Here is a 25,321-nt window from a genome sequence, read left to right as displayed (position 1 = left end):
ACATCCACACTTAAAAAATTATTCCTTTGGAGCAGTTTGTATGATGTGAAGTTTAAAAACTATTTAATTGTCTGAAGGTTAATAAACATCTAACCATTTTAGCTAATAAAAATCTTGGAAAACCAATGACAAACTAAAAATGTATTATGTTTAGTATAGTATCTAGTTTAGAAAATGTTTTCATCTATCAACAACTGTGTGTTTCTTTTGTGTTCATTATTATTATTATTATTTATTTTACTAATCAACAGTGTTCACATCAGACTGGATGGAATAGAACTGAGCTGATAGTGCCATCTGTTGGTGAACACATTTTCAATTTCCAATGAGAAAATGGAAACAACAAACTGGGAAAAGAACAGAAATAGAATACGTACCACCTGTCAGCTTCTGCTATATTGACGTCAATTCTGGATCAACATGCTTTTCTCCTAACAGAAGATGAATTCATTTATGGTTAATCTTGGTTTTGCATGGTAAACGGTTAACTGCCAATGTATAAAAATTCCAAGCTTCACAAGAATAACCATTTCCATTACAGGAAGATTGAACAAGTAATAACTATTGTAAACCCGGTTAAAAAGCATGAGGTGATGAGTGATGTTTGTAGTATCATTTAAAAAGAAAAAGAGCATATAAATAGTGTGATTAAAAAGGTTAAAATTAATTTAAAAAGTTATGATAAAAATGTTAAAAGCAGTTTAAAATGTATTATATGTTTGTTGTTTTATGTAAAAGAGAATGTATTTCTGAAACCTGTCTAAAGAGGAGCCGGTAGGAAGAAACAACGGACTGTCGGTTTTGAGTTTGCGGGTTGTTGTTTTGCTTTGTTTTGTATAAATACAACAAAATTTCAGAGGGATTGTTAAAAGTAGGATAGACTAAGTTGGAGGAGTATTTTTGCGGGAAGTATCGGCCCACGGCCTATATAGGTCCGGTCTACGATACAATTGCACATATTCTCTAGCATGGCAGGCAATCAGGAAGATAGTTGTAGTATGGATGAGTTGGATCCAGAAGATGGGAACTGGCAGATAAGGAGGATAAATAAAGCAAAGCGGGTTAGAGGAGTACAAGAGAGTGTGGAGAAATGGATTGTTGTTGTGAGGTTTGAAGAACCAGGAGTGAAGAGTTTGGATCCATTAAAATTGGCGAAGACAATTAAGAATCAGGTTGGTGAGGTTAAATATGCTAGGATTCTAAATGATGGTAATTTGTTGATTGGGTGTAACTCTGAAGAGCAGATTGGAAGAGCTTTAAAATTGCAAGCTGTTGGGAAAATCGTGGTGGTGAAGGTGGTGAAAGTGGGTGAGCAAGGAAGTAAAGGAGTAATTTATGGGATTCCTTTAGCAGTTGAGATGACGGAGCTGGTAAAAAATGTAAAAGAAAAGTGTGAGGCTGTTCAGAGTGCAAAGTGTTTAACCAAGGGGGTTGAGAAAACAGAAACCGAGTCAGTTTTGGTTCAGTTTAGCACAAAAGAGTTGCCTACAGAGCTATATTTTGGGTATATGAGATACAGAGTAAGAGAGTTTACTCATAAGCCAATGAGATGCTACAAGTGTCAGAAGTTTGGTCATGTAGCTAAGTTGTGCAAAGGGACTAAAAGGTGTGCTAGATGTGGTGGGGAGCATGATTATGGGGAATGTGGAGTGGGTGAGAACCTAAATGCTGTAATTGTGGAGGGTGTCACAGTGCAGCCTACTGGGGGTGTGAAGCAATGAGGAGGGAGACTGAGGTTCAGAGTGTGAAAAGAAAGGATAGAGTTCCTTATTCAGAAGCAGTTAAAAGAGTGGAGCAAACGACAGGGGTGGGTGTAGTAAATGTTAGACAGGAAATAGCAACAGGGAATGCATGGACACAGCGACAAGAACTTGTAAAAGAGATGGAGAAGGAGAAAAAGGAGTATGGAGAAAAGAGGGATTTGGTTATCTTTATTGCAGGGGTCATAAATGCAACAGCTGAGGTTAAATCCAAAACTGAAAGGATTCAAATCATTGCAAAGGCAGCAATTCAGCATTTGGGCATGTTGGACTTAAAATGGGAAGTAATAAGGGACTGTCTTGCTGTACACTCTTGTCAGGACGTCGGTAAAGGATGATCTTATTTCTTATGATCATTTTCCAATGGAATGCAAGGAGTCTGTTGGCGAAGGGTCAAGATTTTAAACAGGTTATAGATCGTAGGAGTGTGAAACCTGATGTATTGTGTATTCCAGAAACAATGTTTAAAACCTAGATTTGATTTTGTTTTGTCTAATTATATGGTAATCAGACAAGACAGAGAGCAAGGAAGTGGGGGTTGTGCTACCTTTGTAAGAAAGGGTGTACCCTATAGGGTGTTGGGTGCTGGGAAGGAACAAGAGTATGTGGTAGTGGAAGTATGGGCAGATAAAAAGAAAATAGTAATAATAAATTATTATAACCCTTGTAAACTGTTAGACTTAAATAAATTAGAGGGAATAGAAGGCCAGGATAGAGATAATGTTATATGGTTTGGAGATTTTAATGCCCATAATACACTGTGGGGAGGGAAAAGACAGAAAAAATGGACAGGTGATTGAGGAGATAATGACTGATAGGAATTTAGTTAGTTTGAATGATGGTAGAAAGACTAGGATTGATATTAGTACTGGTAAAGAGTCAGTGTTAGACCTTACATTTTTGTCTAGTAGACTGGCTCCAAAGGTGTGTGTGGGAAGTGCATGGAGACGGCACTATTGGAAGTGATCACTACCCAATTATATGTACACTGAATGTTGATGTAAGGTTGAGCACGAACAATAGTCATGGAAGGTGGATTTTCAAAAAAGGCTGACTGGAAGAAATTTATGGGAACAAGTGAGTTGTATATTAGTTCGGTCCAAGAAACAAATGATGTTGACATAGCTGAAATTGAGTTGCACAGAGTATTTATATGGCTGCAATGGTTGCAATACAAAAAAGTTCAGGAAAGTTAGTAAGAAAAGCGGTCCCTTGGTGGAGTGCAGATTGTGACGAGGTAGTTAGGGACAGGAACAGAGCTTTTAGAAGATTAAAAAGAACTCATAACTTTCAACATTTGATTGAATATAAGCAAGCACAGGCTTTAGTGAGAAGGTGTATAAGGCAAAGGAAAAGAGCATACTGGGAGGGATTATTGTAGCTCAATTGGAAATACTATTAATATAAATGATGTATGGGGAATGATCAAGAAAATGGAAGGTAATCGAAGAGAGTGGAATTATCCAATCCTTTCAGATGGAGAACAGTTGGCTATATCAAACCTAGAGAAAGCAGAAATGATGGTGAGCACAATGAGTAAGGTACATAGTTCTAGTAATATCTTAGAAGAAGAAAAAAGGGGTAGGGAAGAAACAAGGAGTCTATATGCTGAGGATTACAAAGAAAGGGAAATTAGAGGATAAGTACAATGTTCCTTTCACACTGAGAGAGTTAAGAAATGCCTTGGAGAAGTGTAAGAATTCAGCTCCAGGTAAAGATGAAATTTGTTATAGTATGGTAAGACATTTAAGTGATAAGGGAATTCAGAAGGTTTTACATGTATTTAATAAAGTCTGGGAGGACGGAAAGATTCCTGCAGGATGGAAGGGGGAGTTATTGTTCCAATAAGAAAACCGGAAAAGATGCTAGTAATCCAGCAAATTATAGGCCAATAGCTTTAACTTCTCACTTAGGTAAGTTAATGGAAAGGTTGGTGAATGGAATGCTAATGCACTTTATGGAAGAAAGGGGGTTGATGGCTAGTTGTCAGAGTGGTTTTAGAAAGGGGAGAAGTACTATTGATTCGCTCATCTGTCTTGAGGATGACATAAGAAAAGCACAGATAAAGAAAGAGACTGTTGTGGCAGTATTCTTAGATGTAGAAAAAGCATATGATATACTATGGGTAGAGGGGTCTTTTTAATTAAGATGCATATGCTAGGAATTGGGGGAAATATGTTTAACTGGGTAATGGACTTTTTAAATAATAGAAGTATTCAGGTGAAAATAGGGACAGACATATCTAGAAGGTGTGTAGTAGAAAATGGGACGCCACAAGGTAGTGTTATTAGTCCATTATTGTTCAACATAATGGTTAATGATGTTTTTTCTGGTGTTCAACCAGGAATTGGAAGGTCGCTATTTGCAGATGATGCTAGCCTATGGAAAAGGGGAAAAAATGTGAAGTATACGCTGAAGAAGGTGCAGGAAGCTCTTACCCTAGTTAGAGGATTGGGGGAAGGAAATGGGGGTTTAGGTTATCTATTGAGAAGTCCAAAGCTGTGTTTTTACCAGGAAGAAAATAGATGAAAGTCTAAAACTGGAATTGTATGGTAGAAATTTGGAATGGGTTAAAAGTTTTAAATTTCTTGGGGTGTTTTTGACACAAGACTTACATGGAGGGATCATGTTCCTAAAGTGGTAGATAAATGTAAAAGGGTACTGAATTTAATGAGATGTCTTGCTGGAACAGATTGGGGTGCAGATGTAGCTTCTTTGAAGCAAATTTATGTATATTTAATTAGAGCTAGAATTGAATATGGGTGTTTGGTTTATGGATCTGCTGCCAAGTCAGTTTTAGCTGGATTAGATATAGTCCAAGCTAAGGCGTTGAGAATATGTACAGGAGCTGGCGATCTTCTCCAGTGTGTTCATTGCAGGTTGAAACAGGAGAAATGCCACTTTGTCTCGCGAACTAAACAAAGGCTAACTATTGGGTAAATTTGATGGGGCAGAGGTGTGATCACCCAGTTAAGATAACTATTCAGGCAAGTTGGGAGAGAGTGGGGACAAGACTTCTAAGTTTTGGATGGACAGGGGAGACAGTAGCACAGGAAATGTCTATACATGACAAGACCTTCTGTCCAGGAGTAATGTGGCCATCAGTTCCTTTATGGCAATTGGAGGTACCAAAGATTGATTTAGAAATGCTTGGGATTAAGTCTGAAAATCCTAAATTGGATTTGGTGCGTGAATTCCAATGTCATGTAATGGAAAGATATCAGGAACACATACTAATTTTTACTGATGGTTCAAAGGATCAAGAAACAGGTGCTACAGGAGCAGCTTTTGTTGTTCAAAGGTGGAATGCTCAAGCTTGTAAAAGAACTTCAAATTTCCTAAGTGTGTTCACAGTGGAGTTGTATGCAATTTTGATGGCAGTGCAATGGACTGAACAGATTCAGAACCCAAAAGTGTTGATATGTAGTGACTCTGTGTCAGCTATTAATAGTATTGGGAAAAGGGTTATCAAAGAGTCGTCAAGATCTTGTATATGATATTCTTCTGGCAATTAGAGATGTGACAAGGAGAGGGGGTAGAAATATCATTCGTTTGGGTCCCAGCTCATGTAGGTATTACATCAAATGAAAAGGCTGATAAGTTGGCCAAGGCAGCTGCCAAAAGGAGGCTATAGATGGCGCCATTAATCTATCCAAGGCGGAGGGTAAAAGTATTGTGTGGCAGGGAACAATTTTCAAATGGCAACAGCGCTGGGAGCAAGAACATAAAGGGAGGCATTTATTCTCAATCTCTAGTAAGGTCACTGACTCAGGTAATGGTTGTACAAGAAGGGAGGGGTAGACGTGGGATGAGGTTATTATTTCTAGAATGAGGATTGGTCACACGTTTCTGAACAGCAATTTATTTATTTTAGGTAAGCACCAGAGTGGTTTGTGTTCATGTCAGGAACCGGAGACAGTGCAACATGTTTTGATTTTTGTAGAAATTATGACCGTCAAAGACAAGATCTACTCAGAGAATTGCAAGAAATTGGCTTGAAAGAAGTGTCTCTGAAAAGTATTTTAAAATTAGGATCAAGTGGGAGGGGAAAACGTTGTTTTTCAAATTTTTAATAGACACTGGACTGTATCATCGGATATAGTGCATTAAAGATGAACTGAACTGAAATAATCTGCATTGATAATGTGTTGGTTATGACAAATAAAAATGAATTACACTAAAAATTGTAATTAAAAAAAATCAATATAGCTTTTTTTAAGCAACACAAAAATTACGTTTGTTAGTATTAGAACACTGACAATTTCGATGACGTCACTGGCATGGTAGGACCTGCGAAGGTATATAGGTTACAGTGCAGCATGGACATGAAAATGAGTAATTTTAATGGCATAGGTTACGCATTTGAGCCTGTGAGGGACAGGCCTGCAGTGTCTGACTACCACCACATGGAGGATGACCAGTCCATGGTTTCAGGCTCCACCTACAGTACAGGATCGTGTGGGGGGAAGTGACTGGTGTGTGTGTGGGCGCTGCCGGAGCATGGACACTGTAACTGAATCCATCTGTGATTGGACGAATTCATCCAATGGGATCGCTTGTTAAGTTACCTGCACGCAAAATGTTAAAACCAAAATAAATAAAGTTTGAAAAAAGAAAAAAAAGTTCGCTGCACGTAGGAGAGTCACCCCAGGTTGACCATAGATACACGGAGGATTCACGAGTTTTGCCGTTTACGTTAGGCTAGTGTAGAGTTGGCAGATTTTTTCCTTGTGGTCGTTGATGGATATTACACAAATGGATACTGCACAGATACCTCTTACTAAGGAACTAGCAGCTTTTTCTGCGAGTTGAACTCCCTCTGCATCAACGATGTGCCCTGAGGCGGTGGACACCAGCTAGCATCAGGGTGAGTAGAAAGGGACATTGGAGTCTGTTTACAGACCTGCTGTGGTTTAGTTAGCAGCTAGTAACGCATTATTATTGATCTGTGATATCGTCGGAGTCAGGATTTATTCATACAGTCTATGGTCGGAGTGCTAGCTTGTGGAGTTTGACATAAATGTTTCCAACGTGTTTAGCTGCTAGCCTTTTCCCTAGGTTGGAGCGTGTGGTATCTAGCTTGGTTTTGTGACCCACTTTTTTAATGAACGGCCAAGTGTGTCAGTCTCAGTTTTGTTGAACGCTATTATTTGTGTGTGTAAGTGAATATGTACGTGTTTTGTGTATGTGACAACTACGTTACATCCAGCCCTTTGCCTAGTAGACTTGCTAGCATGCTGGATAACAGCTAAACATACCTCTCTGTCCTCTGCCTGATGGGAGCGTTTCAGCGCCCTGTCTCTGCGGCAGATAGCATCGCTGGTGTTGGTACTTGCCGTTGGTCTATCGGTCTGCCCTGTACTGTAGCCTGAAAAATCGATTATTGAGGGTATGGCCTCAGGTTTCAGTCTGTTGGACTTAACCCTCACCAGTGACCCTGTTGTATCAAATGTACAGCTCTCTAAATAGTCTGTCGCTAAAAAATGGTCGCTACAGACTCTAAATCCAGAGGGCCGTCGGAGGGCTAGCCAGTTTTAAGGCAGCTAGCCATGAGTGGAGGACTGGTTTTCCTTGTCAAAGGTAGCCTCTGGAAATGTATCATAACCCCAGGCTGCCTTGCCTATAAAATGCATTACTGCAGCCAGGGGTAATACAGTATGAACCCCCTAAACCTGTTGGTTGCCGTTTCCTCAGCCATGTCCGTTAGCCTCTGACTGTTTACATTCCACGGCTGCTTACCATGCCACTGTTATATCACCTTTAATCAAATTCCAGTTCAGTTCATCTTTAAGGTGCTAGTTCCGTAGATGGCAGCAATGCAACGTATTGGATGCCGGCTGCCGTAAAATTTCGAAGAAGAAGAAGAAGAAGAAGAAGAAACCTGTCTAAACCAGCATTTATGGGGTTAATGACGATCGGCCGGAAAGTCAGGTCTTGGTTTTTTCAACACAGACAAGCTGACAGCGATTCTCTGAGTTAATTGGTGAAGTAGCTAGTAGTGCACAAACCAATGTGTAACTTGTATCTTATGATTGTTTACACGACAACTAGTGAGAAGAGTGAAAAGCTGCATATTGAGAAACGGGAGGAATTTCTACACGATGTTCAGAGACTGTTTACTTTTGTGCTAATGCTAACGCTAACGATAACGCTTAGCCACCTTGAAGTATAGGCTAGAGTCTGTTTATTACAAGTGAACGAACGTTTTCTAGTTAAAGTTGACTCCCTCAGTTGAACTGGTTGAGGGGTTTATCTGTTGTTTTCGACCTGAAGACGGAGAAGAGACTCAGACAGAGCTTGGAACAACCAGGACTTCACTCGTGAGTTTTACTGAAACGTGGAGGAGAAAAGAGAAACCAAAGGAGTTTGTGTTGAAATGCTGATCGAGCCTGCTCCTGTGACTGCTGGAGAAAGGACGGGACAGAAACATTAACTCAAGGTATCCTTCATTTTGTTTGCTTGCTGACAAGTGGAAACGGCCATTCATTTTTGGGCCGCAACGAACACAAGCACCGCATCAGGCCTGCTATGGTATTTTTGTTTTATAATAATTTTGGTTGCCAGCTTTAGATTTCATTAAGGTGTGTGTGGGCCCACAAATTATGTAGGTTTGAGTGACTTTGAAGTTGGTACATTGAGGTTTTCTGAATGAATCCAGTTGAGAGTTAAAAGTGTTTAAATTGTTGATTGTGCATTTATATATGGTACAGTATTTACAGTTGTCTTAAAAAGAGGGAAAATTTAGTTGCAATATTTTCCTTTTAAAATAGAGGGGTATTTTATGTTGAAGGTTTAAATTTATATTAAATATTTAATTTTATTTCATTGGAGATAATTCCTTTATTGATTAAATAATTGAGATATATTTTTCTAAAACCTTGTGTTGTGTTACTTTATTATTTACTTGGAAAAAGGTCATCATTTTATTCTCATAGAGACATATAGACACATATGGTTAAAATCTTTATTAAAACTATAGCTTAAAAGGTGAATTTATAGGTAGGTCAGAAAAACATTTCATGTGTGTACAAAAAAAGAGAGATCCAAGATAACATTTAAAACTGAGTTGATCAGGGTTAAAACACGTTTGATAAAACACTAAAAGAACCCAAAAGCCTGCCCTCATCAATGTAAATACTAAGGTGAGCGCTGCACATTTTTTAACAGAACGAAGCTGTAAACAACACATATTATCACCTTATGAAGTTGTTATGGTGGAATTTAGAGAATTCGGCCGATATGGGTTTTCTCAGGCCGATGCCGATCTTTTGAAATCAGGGTTGGCCGATGGCCGATATATGCTGCCGATTATTTTTGGCCGATATTTGCTTGTTTTTAACCTCTATTTGAAAGATAAAATTTAACACTAATAAGTACTTAAGATACACAAAATTTCTCAACAAAAACATTTATTGAACACTTGTTTTAGGTCTGAATAAAAATGTATACAGTAACACTTGAACACAGAAAATTTTAGTGGAGCTTCACTTCTGCTACTTAATCATTTTAAATAAAAAGTCTTGACGGTACTACGTAAATTAAAAGTTAGCAGCATTAGATAATCTGCTTTAGTGTGAATTGACTTAGCAGCGCCATCTCCTCATTTCTGAGGGAAGGAACATTTGTAAACAACAATACAAAAAGGAATGTGCATAATATTATATTTAGTTTTAATCCCACTTCAAGATCCTGAGTCTTCTTCACCCCACCCCATTCCCCACTGAAAGTTCTTAATACTCCCAGTTTAAGAGCTGCAGGTTGTAGTGCAGGACACACAACTGCTCTGCATGTTCTCCTGTGAGCCTGCTCCTCTTCTTGTCATAGATAATCCCAATCTCACTGAATATTCTCTCGGCTGGGAACAGAGGAGGGCGGTGGACAGAGGAATTTTCTTGCAAGTGGTGCAAGAAGGTATAGGCGGGATGCATTCTGTTTCCACCATTCTAGTGGCTGACCAGTCTGTCTGTCAATCAGTGGCTCTCGGAGGTACGATCCAGCTGCTCAGTGATGTGTTGATCATCATTTTCTTCAGCATGAGGTCCACCACGTGCTCCCAAAATGTTTGCGCAATATCTGTTCAAGAAGACCAGAGGGACCGGGTTGTTCTTCCTCTTCCTTTTTTTCTTCCTCCTCCACCCGTCTCCTTTCCGGATCTGATTCTTGGACTCCAGTGGTGGTTGTTTTGCACTGTTCAGACACGATGGCGTGCTCTTCTTTCACCCATTCTTTGGCTTTGCTCAGTGTCTCCACTGCAAAGATTTGACCCTTATAGCGAGGATCCAGCAGCGTCGCCAGCACCAAACATTTGGTCTCCTCCATCTTTGAAAATCTCATCTCCAAGCTTTGAAACATGGTTTCCCTGAGTGTTTTGATACCCCTCGTAGTGGGACCCTCTGCCTGAAGCACCATCTTAAGCACAGCAATGCTGGGAATGACGCAGGAGATGGATGCCTCTGCCTTACTCATCTCAAAAGTGACTTCTTCAATGGGGCCAAGTGTTCCGGTCAAATTTGGAGCGAGGGCCCACTGGTCTGCAGTTGGGGTTGTAAACTTTCCATGTTCTCCTGCATAGATGTTCAGCGCACGCTTCTGCTCCAGCATCCTCTGCAACAGGTGTAGCGTGGAGTTCCAACGGGTGGGAACAGCCTGAATTATGCTTGTGCTGGGGGAGGTCAAGTTCTTCTTGAATGTCTCTCAGACGCTGTTTTGCGAGCACGGGTGGCTGAAGTGTGTAGCACATGTCTTTAACTTGGCGATAATGTCCCCACTGCTCTCTGACTGCTGATGCCCTCGTTTATCACAAGCTGTAATGTGTGTGCACTGCAGCTGAGATCTGGTATTTCTGCCAATCTTTTAATCATATTAGCACCACTGTCTCGGAGCACAAGCAATACTCTGTTGTGGGTGATGTCCCAATGTTTCAGCATGCTAAGGAGCACCTCGCTGATGTATTCCCCAGTGTGGGAGCCAGACATGACCTTAACATTTAGTACCACTTGTTTTCTTTCCCATTCACTATTAATGAAATGGCATGTTAGACTTATCAATGACTCCGTCTCCCCAGACCAACAGTCTGTCGTGAACGACAAATGAGGGCCAACATTCTCTGATTTGATCAGTGTTTTGATTTTCATCTCCACACCTTTCATTATGTTTTCCAGCATGTCTGTGCGGTAGTATTTTTCAGTCTTGAGGCTATACCGGGGTTCCAGTGTTGCAATCAAACGCCGAAAGCCAACATCCGAGACCACTGTAAATGGCTGGTTGTCTGTAGTCTGGTTGTCAATTTTTTTTACCTCTGGTCAGAATTCTGCCATTTTCTTTGCAAATGAAACATTTGTGCTACAGTAGGCTGACTGAGATTACGGAAGCAGCAGACGCTGCATCTTCTTTCTTTTACTGCCTCTTTGTAATCCTGGAGGTGGTTTGCCTTCAGGTGATTCCACGTTTGTAGTATTTTTACTTCTACCTTTCTCAGCCCCCATGCTTACCAACTTGCGCATATATTGCATTTGGCCTTCCCTGGTGTTGGCTGGGTGAAGCGCTGCCATAGAGGTGTGTTTTTTTCAGCCATCAGACTTAATGACTAAAAAAAAGGGGGAAATACAAGGTTAAGTTAGTATTTTTGTATAGTATATTCTTAAAGTAATTTTATAGATATAAAATCAAAAAAAATTATAAATCCGCTAATAATTCAGTGCATTGTAAGTGATACAAGGCTAAAAACGTTTCTACCCTCTTGCCAAAAACTGTCCTGAAACATGTATTTTTGGTTTGTTTTGTTTGTTGACAGACAAAGCCAAATGGACAAAACCTGATTATCACAAAAGGGGAAAACAACATTAGGCCATATGGTCAAATTTAAATGATTTAATAATAATTTAATAACTATAACTTATAACAATAACGTATTTCACTAGTAAATTGCTGTTGAACGACAAAACCAACCACCATGGAAAAAGGGTATTTTACAACAACTTTGAATGCACCGTCTGTGTTCTTCAGACAAGTAGCTAAACAATGGCAGCAGCACACTGCTTAACATCCTGCTGTTGGATCCTATACAGTGAAATAAATCACACTTTACACAGTTTAGCTGTCAGCATTTTAATCCATCTGCTAGCTAACGCTAGGCTAACGTTAGCTGCGGACGAGTGTAATGTTAACTAGCGCGTCACATGCATGCGTTGTTTCTGTTATTCTAACATTCGTTTTGAGCATCAGAGAGCAACGCAGGCATATCAGTGGCGCCGAAATGAGGTACAGAAATCCGCGTTGCTATTCGGTCCGGTAGATACCGGTTGTTCAGGCACAAGTGCCATATTAGCAGCGGGTCTACTCTGTACCAACCCTAGCAACGACGGCACAAAGCCAGTCCTTCACTAGCCTATGGTGCGGGGTGCTCTTTTAACTACAACTTCTTTCTCTGCATTGAGTTGCCAACCCTCTCAAATATAGACACACAAACAGAACAATTAATAAAAGTCCCAGATCCACTGTCTGTGATTGCAAAATTTTAGCTTAATTATTGTGACATGACAGCAAGACACGACAGCTATCAATATCCAAAGTAGCTTATAGACTTATAAGAATTTAATCCTTACCGTTTTCTTTTCCGAGGAACAGCTCCTTCCTCGGCACTGGATGAGGTCTGCTCACTCTGCTGGTAATTGACTCTAGGGGCAGCGTCGGCCGGATCATCGTGTTCCACAACAACAACAACACCAGGCTGCCCGCAGATGCGCCTCGCCTATTAATCGGCTTGATATTGGCCGTATGCGTTATTGTAAAAATGCCAAAAATCGGGCCGATTAATCGGTCGAACTCTAGTGGAATTTGTCACAAACACAATGTGATACATGTCTTTTCATTTTATGAGCGATTTCATATTTACAAATGTCATTTGATATTTTTTAACCTTAACAATCCACGTAGCTTGTCCTAAAGTAAAATATGTTAAGGCAAACAATAAAAATCTAATAATTTGTGTAAAAATCAGCCCTAAATATTTTTTAAATTGATGGGTTTTAGTATTATTTTTTATTTCCTACTTTTATAACATCCAACAACATTTGCTCCTTACCATAAGCCAAACGTTTTTGGGCCATGAGGGCAAATATAATTCAAGTAAATAGAAAAGAAAAGGGAAACACTGACTGTACAGCCATACTAATGAGTCTGATGTTGCTCGAGGGTCAATGGTGCTGCGGGTTAAATTACTAATGTCAGAATGCTCACAATGAAAATGTTGCAGCTAATATTCAGCAGCTTTCACAATTATAATTTAGCATATTAACATGGTAACATTTGCAATCACAAACACAAAGTACAGCTGGGACTGATGGGAATATCATTAGTTTTACGGTCATTTGACCTGATGATGATGCTAGATTAAAGGATAAGCAAAGTTAATACAATTAATTCTGAGGTGAACATGAATGTCTGAATTAGTTGGAGCATAGTTATATGCACATAACATATAGCTGCAAGGCTATTGTAAACAGTGTTGGGCAAGTTACTTCAAAAATGTAATACATTATGGATTACTAATTACTGTCATCTGAGAGTAGTTATATTACAATATTACTGTCTCTGAATTGTAATACGTTACTCTACTTTCGCATTACTTTTGAGTTACTTTTACCAAAATATCCAGGGAAGTATGACTTGACATTCTAAAATGCTAACATTGAGTTTACTGCAGCTCAATATATCCAGTCGATAACAATATGGTATAGCATAATGACTGTGCAGGCCCCTAAGGCTACTAACAACTTAATAAAATTGACACAGTGAAGGCTCATGGCACAATACAAAAGTAACAATCACTATCAGAATTACAAAATCAGGAAAAAGAATCAAAATCTGGAAGATTCTGATAGATTTACTGTTATTTAAAGCCTAGGCCTATGCACATCAGTCACAATAGAGCTAGAGCCCACTATTATGTAACATATAGTCTAATGATGATAAGATGCACAATCTTTAATTATTTCCGTTTTTTATTCCTTTAGTCTCTTTTAATTCTAGCTCACAGCACAAAGCTGGCACACATTGGATGACAAAGCTTATGCTTTATAAAGAATCAAAAAGTTCTCTTGGGAGAATTGGGCCGAAATGCGACTAAATAATTTCAGTCCAACTTCACAAAAATAACATGCAGGCTAAACAAAGCCTATAATTGATTTAAAAAATAAAACAGGCAAAACAGAGGAATCCTGCTATTTGCCAAACATTGGCTAAAACATAGGCTACCAAATAAACATTTAAATCATTTATAACTAGACATGTAGCTAATGGCTCTGTGGGGCTTGCCATATTTTTCAAGAATACCAAAAATAAAGTCAAAGTGCTTGGGCCTTTAAGACCTTATGTGAAATTACAGCTCAGACATTTCAGTCCAACTTCATAAAAAATGTAAGCTTGGCTACATAGAAAAAATGTTGTAACTTCGTGTTACTGAAGTTATGTGACGTATATTACCAAAATGTATTAGTATGTTACAGCGCAAAAGAATACATTATTGTAATTGCGTTACTTTTGTAATGAGTTATTCCTAACAGTGATTGTAAATAAACTTCAATGACACAGACTCCAAACCACAAATTAACTAAATAGACATTGAAAGGTTTACTTATGAAACTGCTTTTTCTTTAAACACAAGGGTGTGATTTTTCAGCAATCCATGCAATATTTGTATTGATATCGGTCTGTACCGATGGCAATGTCTGGTAATATGGGTACAGGCTTATTTTACTCCCAATACACTTTGCAGACGTATATCAATAGTCAAATGCTTTATAAAAAAGCAAAAAGTAAAAGGTGGACTTCTAAACTTGTTATAAATCTGTTACATTCTATAACAACCTGAACAAAGCCTCTCTCATCTGTTTTAATAGGTATCATAAGTTGTTTTCCTTCCTGCAGATGTATTTGCATAAACCTACCCTTGATTTTACCTATGGAACCTCTTTTGTATCTACTTCAGAATCAGAATACTTTATTGATCTCTCAGGGAAATTGTTATGACACAGTATCTATTACTGCATTGCTTTTACATCATATAAAACATATCCACAGTCACTGGTTAAGCAACTAGAAACTGCAGGATTCTTACTCCACAGCAGAACTGGGGCATGCAAGAGCACATTAACAAAAGAGAATTGATGTACTTACAGTGAAGATGTGTGTAATCCTCTGAGGCACAGCTGTGGTTTCAGACATATTTTCTCTGAGAGAGAAATGCCCCTAGATCTTTAGTCATCAAAAGGAGGCGGCACAGAGAAGAATCAGGCTGATTTCCAAGAAATGGCATGACCTGCAGAGTGTCGAGGGAGGAGAAAAACTTTGTTCTTTTTGTATTTTATGAGTATGGGCTGTGATAAGGACCATCAGAAACATTGTGGTTGGGTTGACCAAAGTTCTTCTGCGGTGAGTTAAATTTGTGCTCCGATAGTCAACTTGCTAATGATTGATAAAATATTTCAAGATTTTCTTTAACTTTCAGGTTTAGATGGCGGGTTTCTGGGAAATGCTCTCACTTGTTGTCAAGTTGGATTATGTCCCTGTTTATCTCAGACCTCTGGTAATAAAATTAACTTTTAAAAGCGAAGTTAGATAACTTTAGACTTTTCCTTCTCAAATGCATGCTTATGTGTTATGCTTTTACTATAATGGATTATTTAATAATTAACTCAATGAAGCCATGTCAAAGTATATGTCTATAAGATGCATTCACTAGGAACTTTGCTTCCAACTCAAGCACCTGTCAGCTGCTAAATACAAAAATACTTGGTTTAACTTGGTGATGCTAAATTAAAGGAATTGCGTTTGATTACTTTGTGCTAATTTACTACTTATTTTTGTTCAGTTATCATTGAGTGGAAAGATGCAAAAATAAAAAAGAGAACAAAAGATACTTTTGCTTTCAATATTACGGAGAGAGGTTTCTGGGAAATGGTCTAATTTCTGGGAAACAGGATCTAGAATTAGAATTTGAATTAAAGAATTATTTTGAAAACCATCTCTTGATGGTATTATGCTACTGACATTTGATATCATCAGTGTTGGGGTCACAACTCAAGAACGTGTAATACACATATTATTCACTTACAAAAATATAATGCATTACCTTGTTATTCTCCATGGATAGTAACTCATTACATTACTGTAGCTCAACACAGCAAGAGCCTGGCATATAAACTTAGCACAAAAAGTAAGGAAAATTGTGTTTGGTAGATTAGGGAGTCAAACATGTGGGGCGACATGTTTGACTCCTGTGTTTCTGTGACCAGAAGAACTACATTAGCACAAGCTTTGTAACCGCTTCTGTGGTGCGTCTCTTATGGGAGTTGTAGTTTTAAAGTATATTGGTATATTTCTCATAATTAGAAGTTGGCAGTGTAGAATTTTTGGATAAACCCTGGGGTCTTTTTGGGATGGGGAACACACTGGTGTCATCAGATTTTAAAAATCGAATTGTTAACTAGGTGAAAAATCTTTTCATTGAACCACTTAATCTCACTGACTTCTACAATAACGCTTAGCTATATTTTGATTGATCATTATTCTCTGTTATTTATGTTGTAATTCAAGTAACTCAAGTTACAACAAATTCTTTGTTCATCGCTAAACACTCAAAATGGCCGCAACTCCATACACCGCCGTCTGGCGGAAAATTTTTTCTTTAATAACTTTTCATCGTTAAGGTGTTGGGATGTGCACGACCAAGTTTGAAGTCCATTGGATGAAATCTCTAGGAGGAGTTCGTTAAAGTATAGCACCTTGACCTTTAGGCCTACTTCCTGTTGCCACTAGGGGGCGCTATGACTTTAAGTAAATATCGGCCTTTAATTGTCCTCAGGGTTGGACTCTTATGAATCCTGAAAAGTTTCGAGGTAATCGGACAACCGTACACTCGAAGTTACACCCACTTCCCTGTTTCGGGCGGCGAAACACGCAAAATGGTCGCCCGCCACGCGGCCGCCCCTATGACGAAAAGTTTTTTTTAACAACTTTTCATCTTTAACATCTTAAGATGGCACAGACCGAGTTTGAAGTTGATCGGATGAAATCTCTAGGAGGAGTTCGTTAAAGTACGACATGTGGAAATTTCGAACATTTAATTCAAAATGGCGGACTTCCTGTTGGGGTTTAGGGTATGGCTGTAATGAAGTTTTTGTACATCATGACATGTTACATATGTGTACCAAGTTTCGTGAGTCTACGTTAAACGACTGCAGGGGCTCAATTTTCTTAACTTTCTAGGGCGCTAGCGAGCTTTTGTGCTCCTATTCCCGAAACCCTTAAAATACGCATATTTTCACACCATACTTGATGCAACCGCCAAATTTGGTGAGTTTTTGAATATGTTAAGGCCAGGGCGGATCTGCGGGGCAAGGGGGCAGCTGCCCCCACTGTAGGGCCTTGCCCCCAGCTGCCCCCTAACTTTGGCATTCAAAAACTTTGCTTGTAAAACAAACTGCCACTATGTGCACAGGCTTCTTAAAACATTGAAACAAACAATTAATTTATATTAATTCATAATAAATAATAATTGTAGATGTAATCTTAGCCCCCTGCCCCACAAATACTTAGCTACGTCCCTGCATCAAACGTGCAGACGGGCGTTCACACATTCAGGCACGCACACAGCGAGTCTGCTGCGGTGGGGGCCCTGCATCCCGGCAAAGACTGGAGCGACTGAGCTGCCCCTCCCCCGAGCCTCTCAAAGTGAAGTCTGTTTTCCCAGGTGAAGTTAAAACACACGTTTCATCTAAAGTTAAATTTGTAATAAGTATAATGTCTGCTAAAGGCGAGTCAGTATCAACAACAGCCGTCTGTTAGCCAAAAGTCAAATCGCCTCCCTCGTGGGTTGTGTTGCGTTCTGCTGTTTGATTAGTTTGATTTCAGTAAAGACAAGAAGAGCATAATACAGAATATTACAAACTGGCATGTTTGAATTCATATACGCTCGCTTACAGAGGGCGCCGCGCGTTTTCGGTGCTATACGTTACAACACACTACACAGAGCTTGCTGAGACCGATCATGTGTGTGTGATTAGTTAAGGAGTAGGCTACTATAAAATCCACTTCCTCTCACATATCACGGCAATACGGCTGCACAAATTAAACCAGGCAACATACTTTACTGTCAAACTGGGAAAACAACAAATACAACAGGATTAAGAAGGCTAGTCTAAACATAACTGATGTGTGCATGTAATAAATCTCGTCTGATGTTATGTTTTTTAGGCTACTTATTAGCTACAGGGCCATACAGTATAATGTAATACAAGAATAACAAAGCTTTTCACATCTTGACTTTTGCAGGCCAGAGTAGCTGGAGATATTAGCTGAAGCCTAAAAGTGGGGATATTGCCGCAAAGAAAATCCTGAGTAGTGCACAGGAGGAAGAGGAGGAGGGAAATGAAGAAGGAGAAGACAGTAAACTGGAGAGACCAGGCAGGTCAGAGCAGGAGAAGACCACAGAAGGAGATGCAGAAATGAGTGAAAGAGAAGAGGGAAGGGAAGAATTGACAGTGAGGGATGAAGAGGAGGCTGCAGGTTCAGAGAGAGGGACAGAGGCAGAGAGTGATCAGGAGGATGAAGATGACAGAGAGGAAGAGGAGGCTGCAGTAACTCCTGGACCATATGGTTGGTTTATATTCTCCTTACATATAAATTGCAGTACAGTAACATAACATGTCCTGTGACATGATGTGTTTTTTTCAGTTTTTGGCTATTTCCATTCTGTTGTATATGTTATAGGGTTAGATATGTAAATATTTACATATACAACAACAGTTCACTCTTCTCAAGACACTTTACAGATAGAGTAGGTCTAGACCACACTCTTTAACTTACAATGACCCAACAATTCTCCCAAGAGCAAGCGCAATTTGGTGCAACAGAAACATCGGACATATCCAGGGTCTTGGTGGTCGCTGGTTAGATACAGATGGCTACAGATATAGAGAATTATGATTCATAATAATGGTAATTATAGTAACAAAAAGATAATGGAACTATGAATAGAAATAATAGTTGTAGCAGTTTAGGGCGTAGCAGTTTAGGGCATAGCAGGGCGTTGCGGGCGAGTAGGGCATATCAGTTTATGTATGAGGTTTCCATGTACCGTCTTCCCCTGCCACCCTACCAAGATCTCTCGCTACCCCTTTGCCCCCTAGTGAAAAATTTTCTAGATCCGCCACTGGTTAAGGCCCTCAAAAAGCCAATTCATTTGACAGGAGAAAGAAAGAAAGAAAGAAAGAAAGAAAGAAAGAAAGAAAGAAAGAAAGAAAGAAAGAAAGAAAGAATAATTCCTTCAGTTTCATTAGGGCCTCTCGCTGTCGGCCGCGGCCCTAATTAAGTCCCACACATAAATATGCTCGTTTTTTCCCTTTAGTCTTTGCTATTAATATTCATCAACTCCACAATTAGAAAATTGCGTTTTTAAATAACTATGCACGGAAAATAAAATTACAAAAATGCTTTACTACTACCTATTGTAGTCTATTATCATTGAGTGGAAAGATGCAAAAGGTATTTGCTTTCAATATTACGGAGAGTGGTTTCTCAGAAATGGTCTCACGTTTGTTTGTAATGTGTGTGTGTGTGTGTGTGTGTGTGTGTGTGTGTGTGTGTGTGTGTGTGTGTGTGTGTGTGTGTGTGTGTGTGTGTGTGTGTGTGTGTGTGCTTTACTACTACTCTATTGTAGTCTATTATCATTGAGTGGAAAGATGCAAAAGGTACTTTTGCTTTCAATATTACGGAGAGTGGTTTCTCAGAAATGGTCTCAATTTGTTTGTAATTGTGTGTGTGTGTGTGTGTGTGTGTGTGTGTGTGTTGTGGTGTGTGTGTGTGTGTGTGTGTGTGTGTGTGTGTGTGTGTGTGTGTGTGTGTGTGTGTGCTTTACTACTACTCTATTGTAGTCTATTATCATTGAGTGGAAAGATGCAAAAGGTACTTTTGCTTTCAATATTACGGAGAGTGGTTTCTCAGAAATGGTCTCACTTGTTTGTAATTGTGTGTGTGTGTGTGTGTGTGTGTGTGTGTGTGTGTGTGTGTGTGTGTGTGTGTGTGTGTGTGTGTGTGTGTGCATGTGTGTGAGTGTGTGTATGTGTGGGTGTGGACTGTAGGCTAAATATATAAAAGGGAGGAAACTAAAACAGAACTCGTGCTCCCTTCCTGAGACAAACTGAGCAGTAAGGTGCTGAACACACTGATTTGTACGTCCACACTTTTTATCTTTTAGTGTTTGTGATAGTGAATATATTAGTTGTATTAACATAATTGCATGAATTAATTTTAGTATTATTTTATTACTGAATTATTTGTTTTTGTAGTCCATCTTGAACAGGTATAACAAATGCACCAATGCACACATGGTCAATTTGGCTCCCAGTTTGAGTTTTGCAGAAATATTTATTTTTGCATGCAGTAAAAAAGAGGTTTCAGACCATGATGACTAAAAGCATGGTAACCATCACATTGATGAAATATAGACAATCGTAATTTAAGGAGGGCAAATATGGATTCAATATCATGTTTGGGTAGCAGTCACTGATGCCAGATGTTCACGTAACAATTACACTGTCTCCTTTTGTTCTGTCTTGCCTTTCAATATACATTTCAATAGCATTTATTTAAATTAGTTAGGCTAATTTATCTACTCCTGCAGGCTTTTCTCCTTGACTCTTCTGATTGCCTCGGGCAGGTCATGCTGGAGCTAACTTGGTTTCCCCAGGCAGGTAGGCAGCCACAGCCATTACACTAACTTTGGGGACCTAATTCACCTTTTCAAGGTATATATGTGGTCATGTTAAAGGAAATGGGCAGGTGTTAAGAATAGGTACAGGATCCCTATATAATCCATGGTGGCTCATTGGAGAGACTTGAGACCGTTTCAGACAGCCTGTGCTGGCTGTATGAGGGTCCAGCAAAAACACAGGTCTTTCCATTAAATTTGAATGGGTAATGCTGGCTGCAGCGGGGGTGCCACAGGGGAACACTAAAAAAAATGCAGCAGGCCTGTGGTGAAAAGTTGAGACCGACTCAACTTTAAGAGAAATGCAACCCTACGTCCCACTGTGGTGGCCAATCATGTAACTGCCGATCAAACTTGTCAGTGTGTTTTGAGCTATGCAGGGTTTCAACAAGTCACATTTAAGACCTTAATGAATGAAATTAAATTAAGACCTATATCCTGACATAAAAGTATATATAGTATAAGTATACATATTAAATACAGTCATACTATAAGTATATATTATATATACATAGTATAAATACAGAGACACAAAAGTTGTTGCAAAGTTAATTAACATTAAAATTAAAAAAAGTGAAGAGCGAAAGAAAGACCTACAGAATAAAAAAAAACTTTCAATGAGCATTAATAGGATAAGCAGGTGAGGATACATACATAGGGAAATTAAGAGCCGTTTTAAAATAAGTTAAGACCTAGAACACAACACTTTTAAGGTTTTTAAGGCCTAAAATTTTGATTTTTAAATTTTAGATTTTTAAGACCCCACAGAAACCCTGGCTATGGTTTGAGGAGGCGTGAGAGTCCCGTACAGGAAACAGGAAATATCACTGCCTTTATCGCTACCACAGGTATGCGTTTAAAATCATGAGGGTAAAAAATAATACACCGCACAACCCTGCTGCAAATCACCAGATCGCCGGTTGATCTAAATGCCCCGGCAACAACTGAGCAACGGAGTCAGTATTAATGTTAGTTTTACACCTTTGCTTGCTTTGAGTCAAAAATTTCTGCTAGGAAATAGGTCTGAGTTGATGCTCATTTTCTTATGTATTAAAATGATATTTCCTTCCATATATTCTGTACACATCATAAAAGAAAAAGAAAACAAATCATTTATTTATGTAGCACATTTCATACCCACTTGAAGTGTTTTACATAAGGATTAAAAGAAGAGAAAGAAAAAACCTTACAATAAAGATAATGGTATCCATTCACAACAAACATGCAGGAATATTGACTTTAAACTTAAAAATGTATTATTTCAGGAGACCTGACAATACCTTCTGCTATTTTTATGATATTTCTATGTGACACTGTGGGCCCCATTTCGGAAAGCAGGTTTAGTGAAAACTCAGTGTTGGTTGACCCTCTGGGTTTTGGGTTTCATAAAGACAGTGCAGCCGCAACTCTTAGTCAGTTCCTATGGCAACGTACTTGCGGTCTAACCTACTCGCTAGCAGGTTTTCTTCACCTGGGTTTATTTCCCCTTATAACCCTAGATGTTAAAATTCTTTACCTCCCCATGTATTAAAAAACAATGACTTTTTTATGAAGAGATATCCCACAAGTACAAATGCAGTACAGTACTTAATATTGTCATGTTGAAACATGTAAAATAATCCACCTCAACCCACTCCCTTTAATTTAGTTAATCTGAATCCTGATATGTAGCTCTGTTGCCAACTGCTGATTTGAATTTGTCAGTTCAATAAATATTGTCCCAATAACATGCTATAATGGAAAATATTGCACAAAAGATTTTAACAATTGTTTTTCAATTTTTGTCAGGTCCATTACGTCAAAAAACGCAGACCATAAAAATGCTTTTAATAAATAAATAAGTCACGAATTAAATGGTATGGCTTAGTATGGCTCTGTTCAGAGGACAGCAGCAGCAGCATTAGGGGGACAATCACACAGTTTAAGACTGGGAGAGCTAAGCTATTCCCCCATATGAACAGAGCAGCAAAGATGACATAGAAGCCTACGCCACGTTATACACCGACAAGGTGGAGCTGGGGAGGAGGGTGGTTGCATAGATGCGAGCAGTTAGAGCAACTACAGCAGATTTAAGTAGCCATTCAGCAGCGAGGGGAGTTGACCAGCTGCTGCACTGATGCAGATGGTGGCACCGAGTTGGTGGCCAATAACGGTTAGCAGTGTCTTGACTACTTGGCCTGCCAGAACTGACGCTGACACTCAATTAATATTGCTTCTTGACAGTAGTACACAGTATATGTGCCTTATGTAATTCAATATTAGTCTGAGCTCTGAGCCTGTATTAGTTTTAAGGTTGCACTAGTAGCAATAGGTAACACACAGTGGTGCTGCAACTGAGAGTTGAATTCTGTGCATTTTAATTTTTGTACATTTCATCTTTTGCAGATTTGGACCTGAGTGCACATCCAGAGCAGAAGGCATAGGCCTACACTTTTACTGCACAGACTTGGAGTCTTAAATGTTTTCTGATTAGAACTTAGTACCTCCTCAGAGGGTTGGTCTTGGTCATCTTGATTGTAAATGTAAGACTTCAATATGAAACGGCTTGCTGATGCTTATAAAGAAGAGAGCACATTGTTAGAACATCAGAAAGGGTCTCTCTCAGTTTATAAAGTTCCCCTGACAGAAGAACAAATCAATGTGAATGGGTGCAAGCAATTCCGTTTGGGTAAAGAGTCCATTAAACCTAATCGCACCATAATGGTTCTCGGAGCAACTGGTGCTGGGAAGTCAACTCTCATCAATGGGATGATCAATTACATTCTAGGTGTCAAATGGGAGGATTCATATCGGTTTAAGTTAGTTGATGAGGGTCAGTCGAAATCACAAGCTGAAAGTCAGACTTCTGAAGTCACTGTGTACAAAATCTACCACCAGGAAGGCTTTGAAATAGATTGCTCACTGACCATTGTTGACACTCCAGGCTTTGGAGATACAAGAGGCATAGAAAGAGACCAGATGATCACAGAACAGCTACGTAATCTCTTCTCTGCTGATTGTGGTGTCAGTGAAATTGACGCTGTGTGTTTTGTAGCTCAGGCTGCTTTAGCACGACTCACACCAACACAGAAATATGTGTTTGATTCTGTGCTCTCAATCTTTGGCAAAGATGTGGCAGAAAACATCCGGGTTCTGGTGACATTCGCAGACAGCCAGCAACCACTAGTTCTAGAGGCAATCAATGCTTCAGGTGTCCCATGTCCTAAAAAAGGTGGGCTGCCAGTTCACTTCAAATTCAATAATTCAGCGTTGTTTGCAGACAACAAATCATCTGCAGCAGACAGTATGAGTGGGGATGATGAAGATGAAGATGGAGACTTTGATAAGATGTTTTGGAACATGGGAACAAAAAGCATGAAGAGGTTCTTTGATGCTTTAAATATCATAGAAACCAAAAGCTTAAAAATGACGAAAGAGGTCCTCAGAGAAAGAAAGCAGCTCGAGAATTCAGTTGAAAATGTGCAGAAGCAGGTTAAAGTTGGGTTAGCCAAGCTTGAGGAGATAAAAGAGACAACTGGAAAACTAAAAGAGCATGAGGGAGAAATCAGCAGAAATGAGAACTTTGAGTTTTATGTCAACATCAGAAAGCCTGTTCAAATAGATATTTCTGGAACTGGAAATTACATCACCAACTGTCAGCAGTGCCATGTCACCTGTCACTATCCCTGTTCAATACCAAATGATGCAGATAAAGCACGCTGTTGTGCAATGGGAAGAAATGGATACTGTACTCAGTGTCCAAATAAATGTCATTGGAGTGTACATTCTAATCAGAAGTGCAGATGGGAGTATATTGAAGTTAAAGAAAAAGGAACAGTGCAAGAGCTGAAAGAAAAGTACCAGAAGGCCACAAAGGCTAAAATAACTGTTGAGGAATTGGTTGATGGGCTGAAGGCTGACTATGATCGTGTGCAGGCTGAGGTGGTGAAACTGGTGGTGAGGTTATCTCAGTGTTTAAACCGACTTAAAGAGATAGCACTGAAGCCAGATCCTCTACAGATCCACTACAGATCCACTACAGACTACATTGACATGCTTTTTGAGGGAGAGAAAGCTGAGGCCAAGCCAGGCTGGAAGCAACGAGTTAAGTCCTTGATAAACATGAGAGATAAAGCAGAGTTAATGGCTAAAGCAGCCAGAGGAGAGAAACTCCTCCATCGTCGAGATTCTCAAATCTAGGATGATAAGTTTATGCTGCGTCGACACGACACTCAAAACTGTGCTGCGCTATCTATACACTTTCCAATTGCTATCACATTGCTTCAGCTCTAATCAGACAGCTACTGAAGGAAAGGCATGTGTTATTTCATTGTTGATTTGTATGTATTGTAAAATGTGATCTTGTTCAGCCAGAAATTAAGGCAAATACTCCTCCAAAGTACACTGACATACTTATTGAAAGAGAGAAATCTGAGGCCAAGCCTCAGTGGAAGCAATGAGTTTGTTCTCTGATAGTCAAGACAAAAAGCAGAGTATGTGTCTTGTTACTAAGTCTGAGATTAAAATGACTAAGGAAATCTCAAGCATAAATTTGTCTAAGATAAAATCTGGCATTTCTTTTGTAAAAATGTATTCCTGCAAATGTATTCCTGACATATCTGCATGTGCTGTTTACCAAAAACAATCACACAGATTAACGTGTGATGATACATTTTTAAGTGTGACCACATTGTGTGCTGGAACCATTGACTTCCTGTCACCATCACCACCAATGTAAAACTGCAGCTCTTTTAACTCTGCAAACCTGAACACAAAAATGTGTTTTATTATGATCATTTATATAATTCCTTAA

At 39.2% G+C, this 25,321-nt stretch overlaps 1 protein-coding gene and 1 pseudogene across 1 annotated transcript; one reads left to right on the top strand and one right to left on the bottom strand.

Annotated features, from left to right (window-relative positions):
* Positions 1–9,788: 9,788 nt before the first annotated feature.
* LOC120568533 lies at positions 9,789–12,461 on the bottom strand (annotated as a pseudogene).
* A 1,983-nt stretch (positions 12,462–14,444) lies between these two features.
* Positions 14,445–25,050, top strand: si:ch73-170d6.2. Its single transcript, XM_039815667.1, has 3 exons — positions 14,445–15,191; positions 21,289–21,377; positions 22,915–25,050. The coding sequence occupies exon 3, from the start codon at positions 23,065–23,067 to the stop codon at positions 24,706–24,708; it is 1,644 nt and encodes a 547-aa protein (XP_039671601.1). The 5' UTR covers positions 14,445–15,191; positions 21,289–21,377; positions 22,915–23,064; the 3' UTR covers positions 24,709–25,050.
* Positions 25,051–25,321: the final 271 nt, after the last annotated feature.

The sequence above is a fragment of the Perca fluviatilis genome, chromosome 11 (assembly GCF_010015445.1).
Source record: "Perca fluviatilis chromosome 11, GENO_Pfluv_1.0, whole genome shotgun sequence".
NCBI classification, from domain to species: Eukaryota; Metazoa; Chordata; class Actinopteri; order Perciformes; family Percidae; genus Perca; species Perca fluviatilis.
This window is presented reverse-complemented; position numbering and strand designations above follow the sequence as displayed.

What these genes read in the sequence shown, in the direction of transcription:
- si:ch73-170d6.2 (XM_039815667.1), top strand. Translation starts at nt 23,065, where the DNA reads ATGAAACGGCTTGCTGATGCTTATAAAGAAGAGAGCACATTGTTAGAA.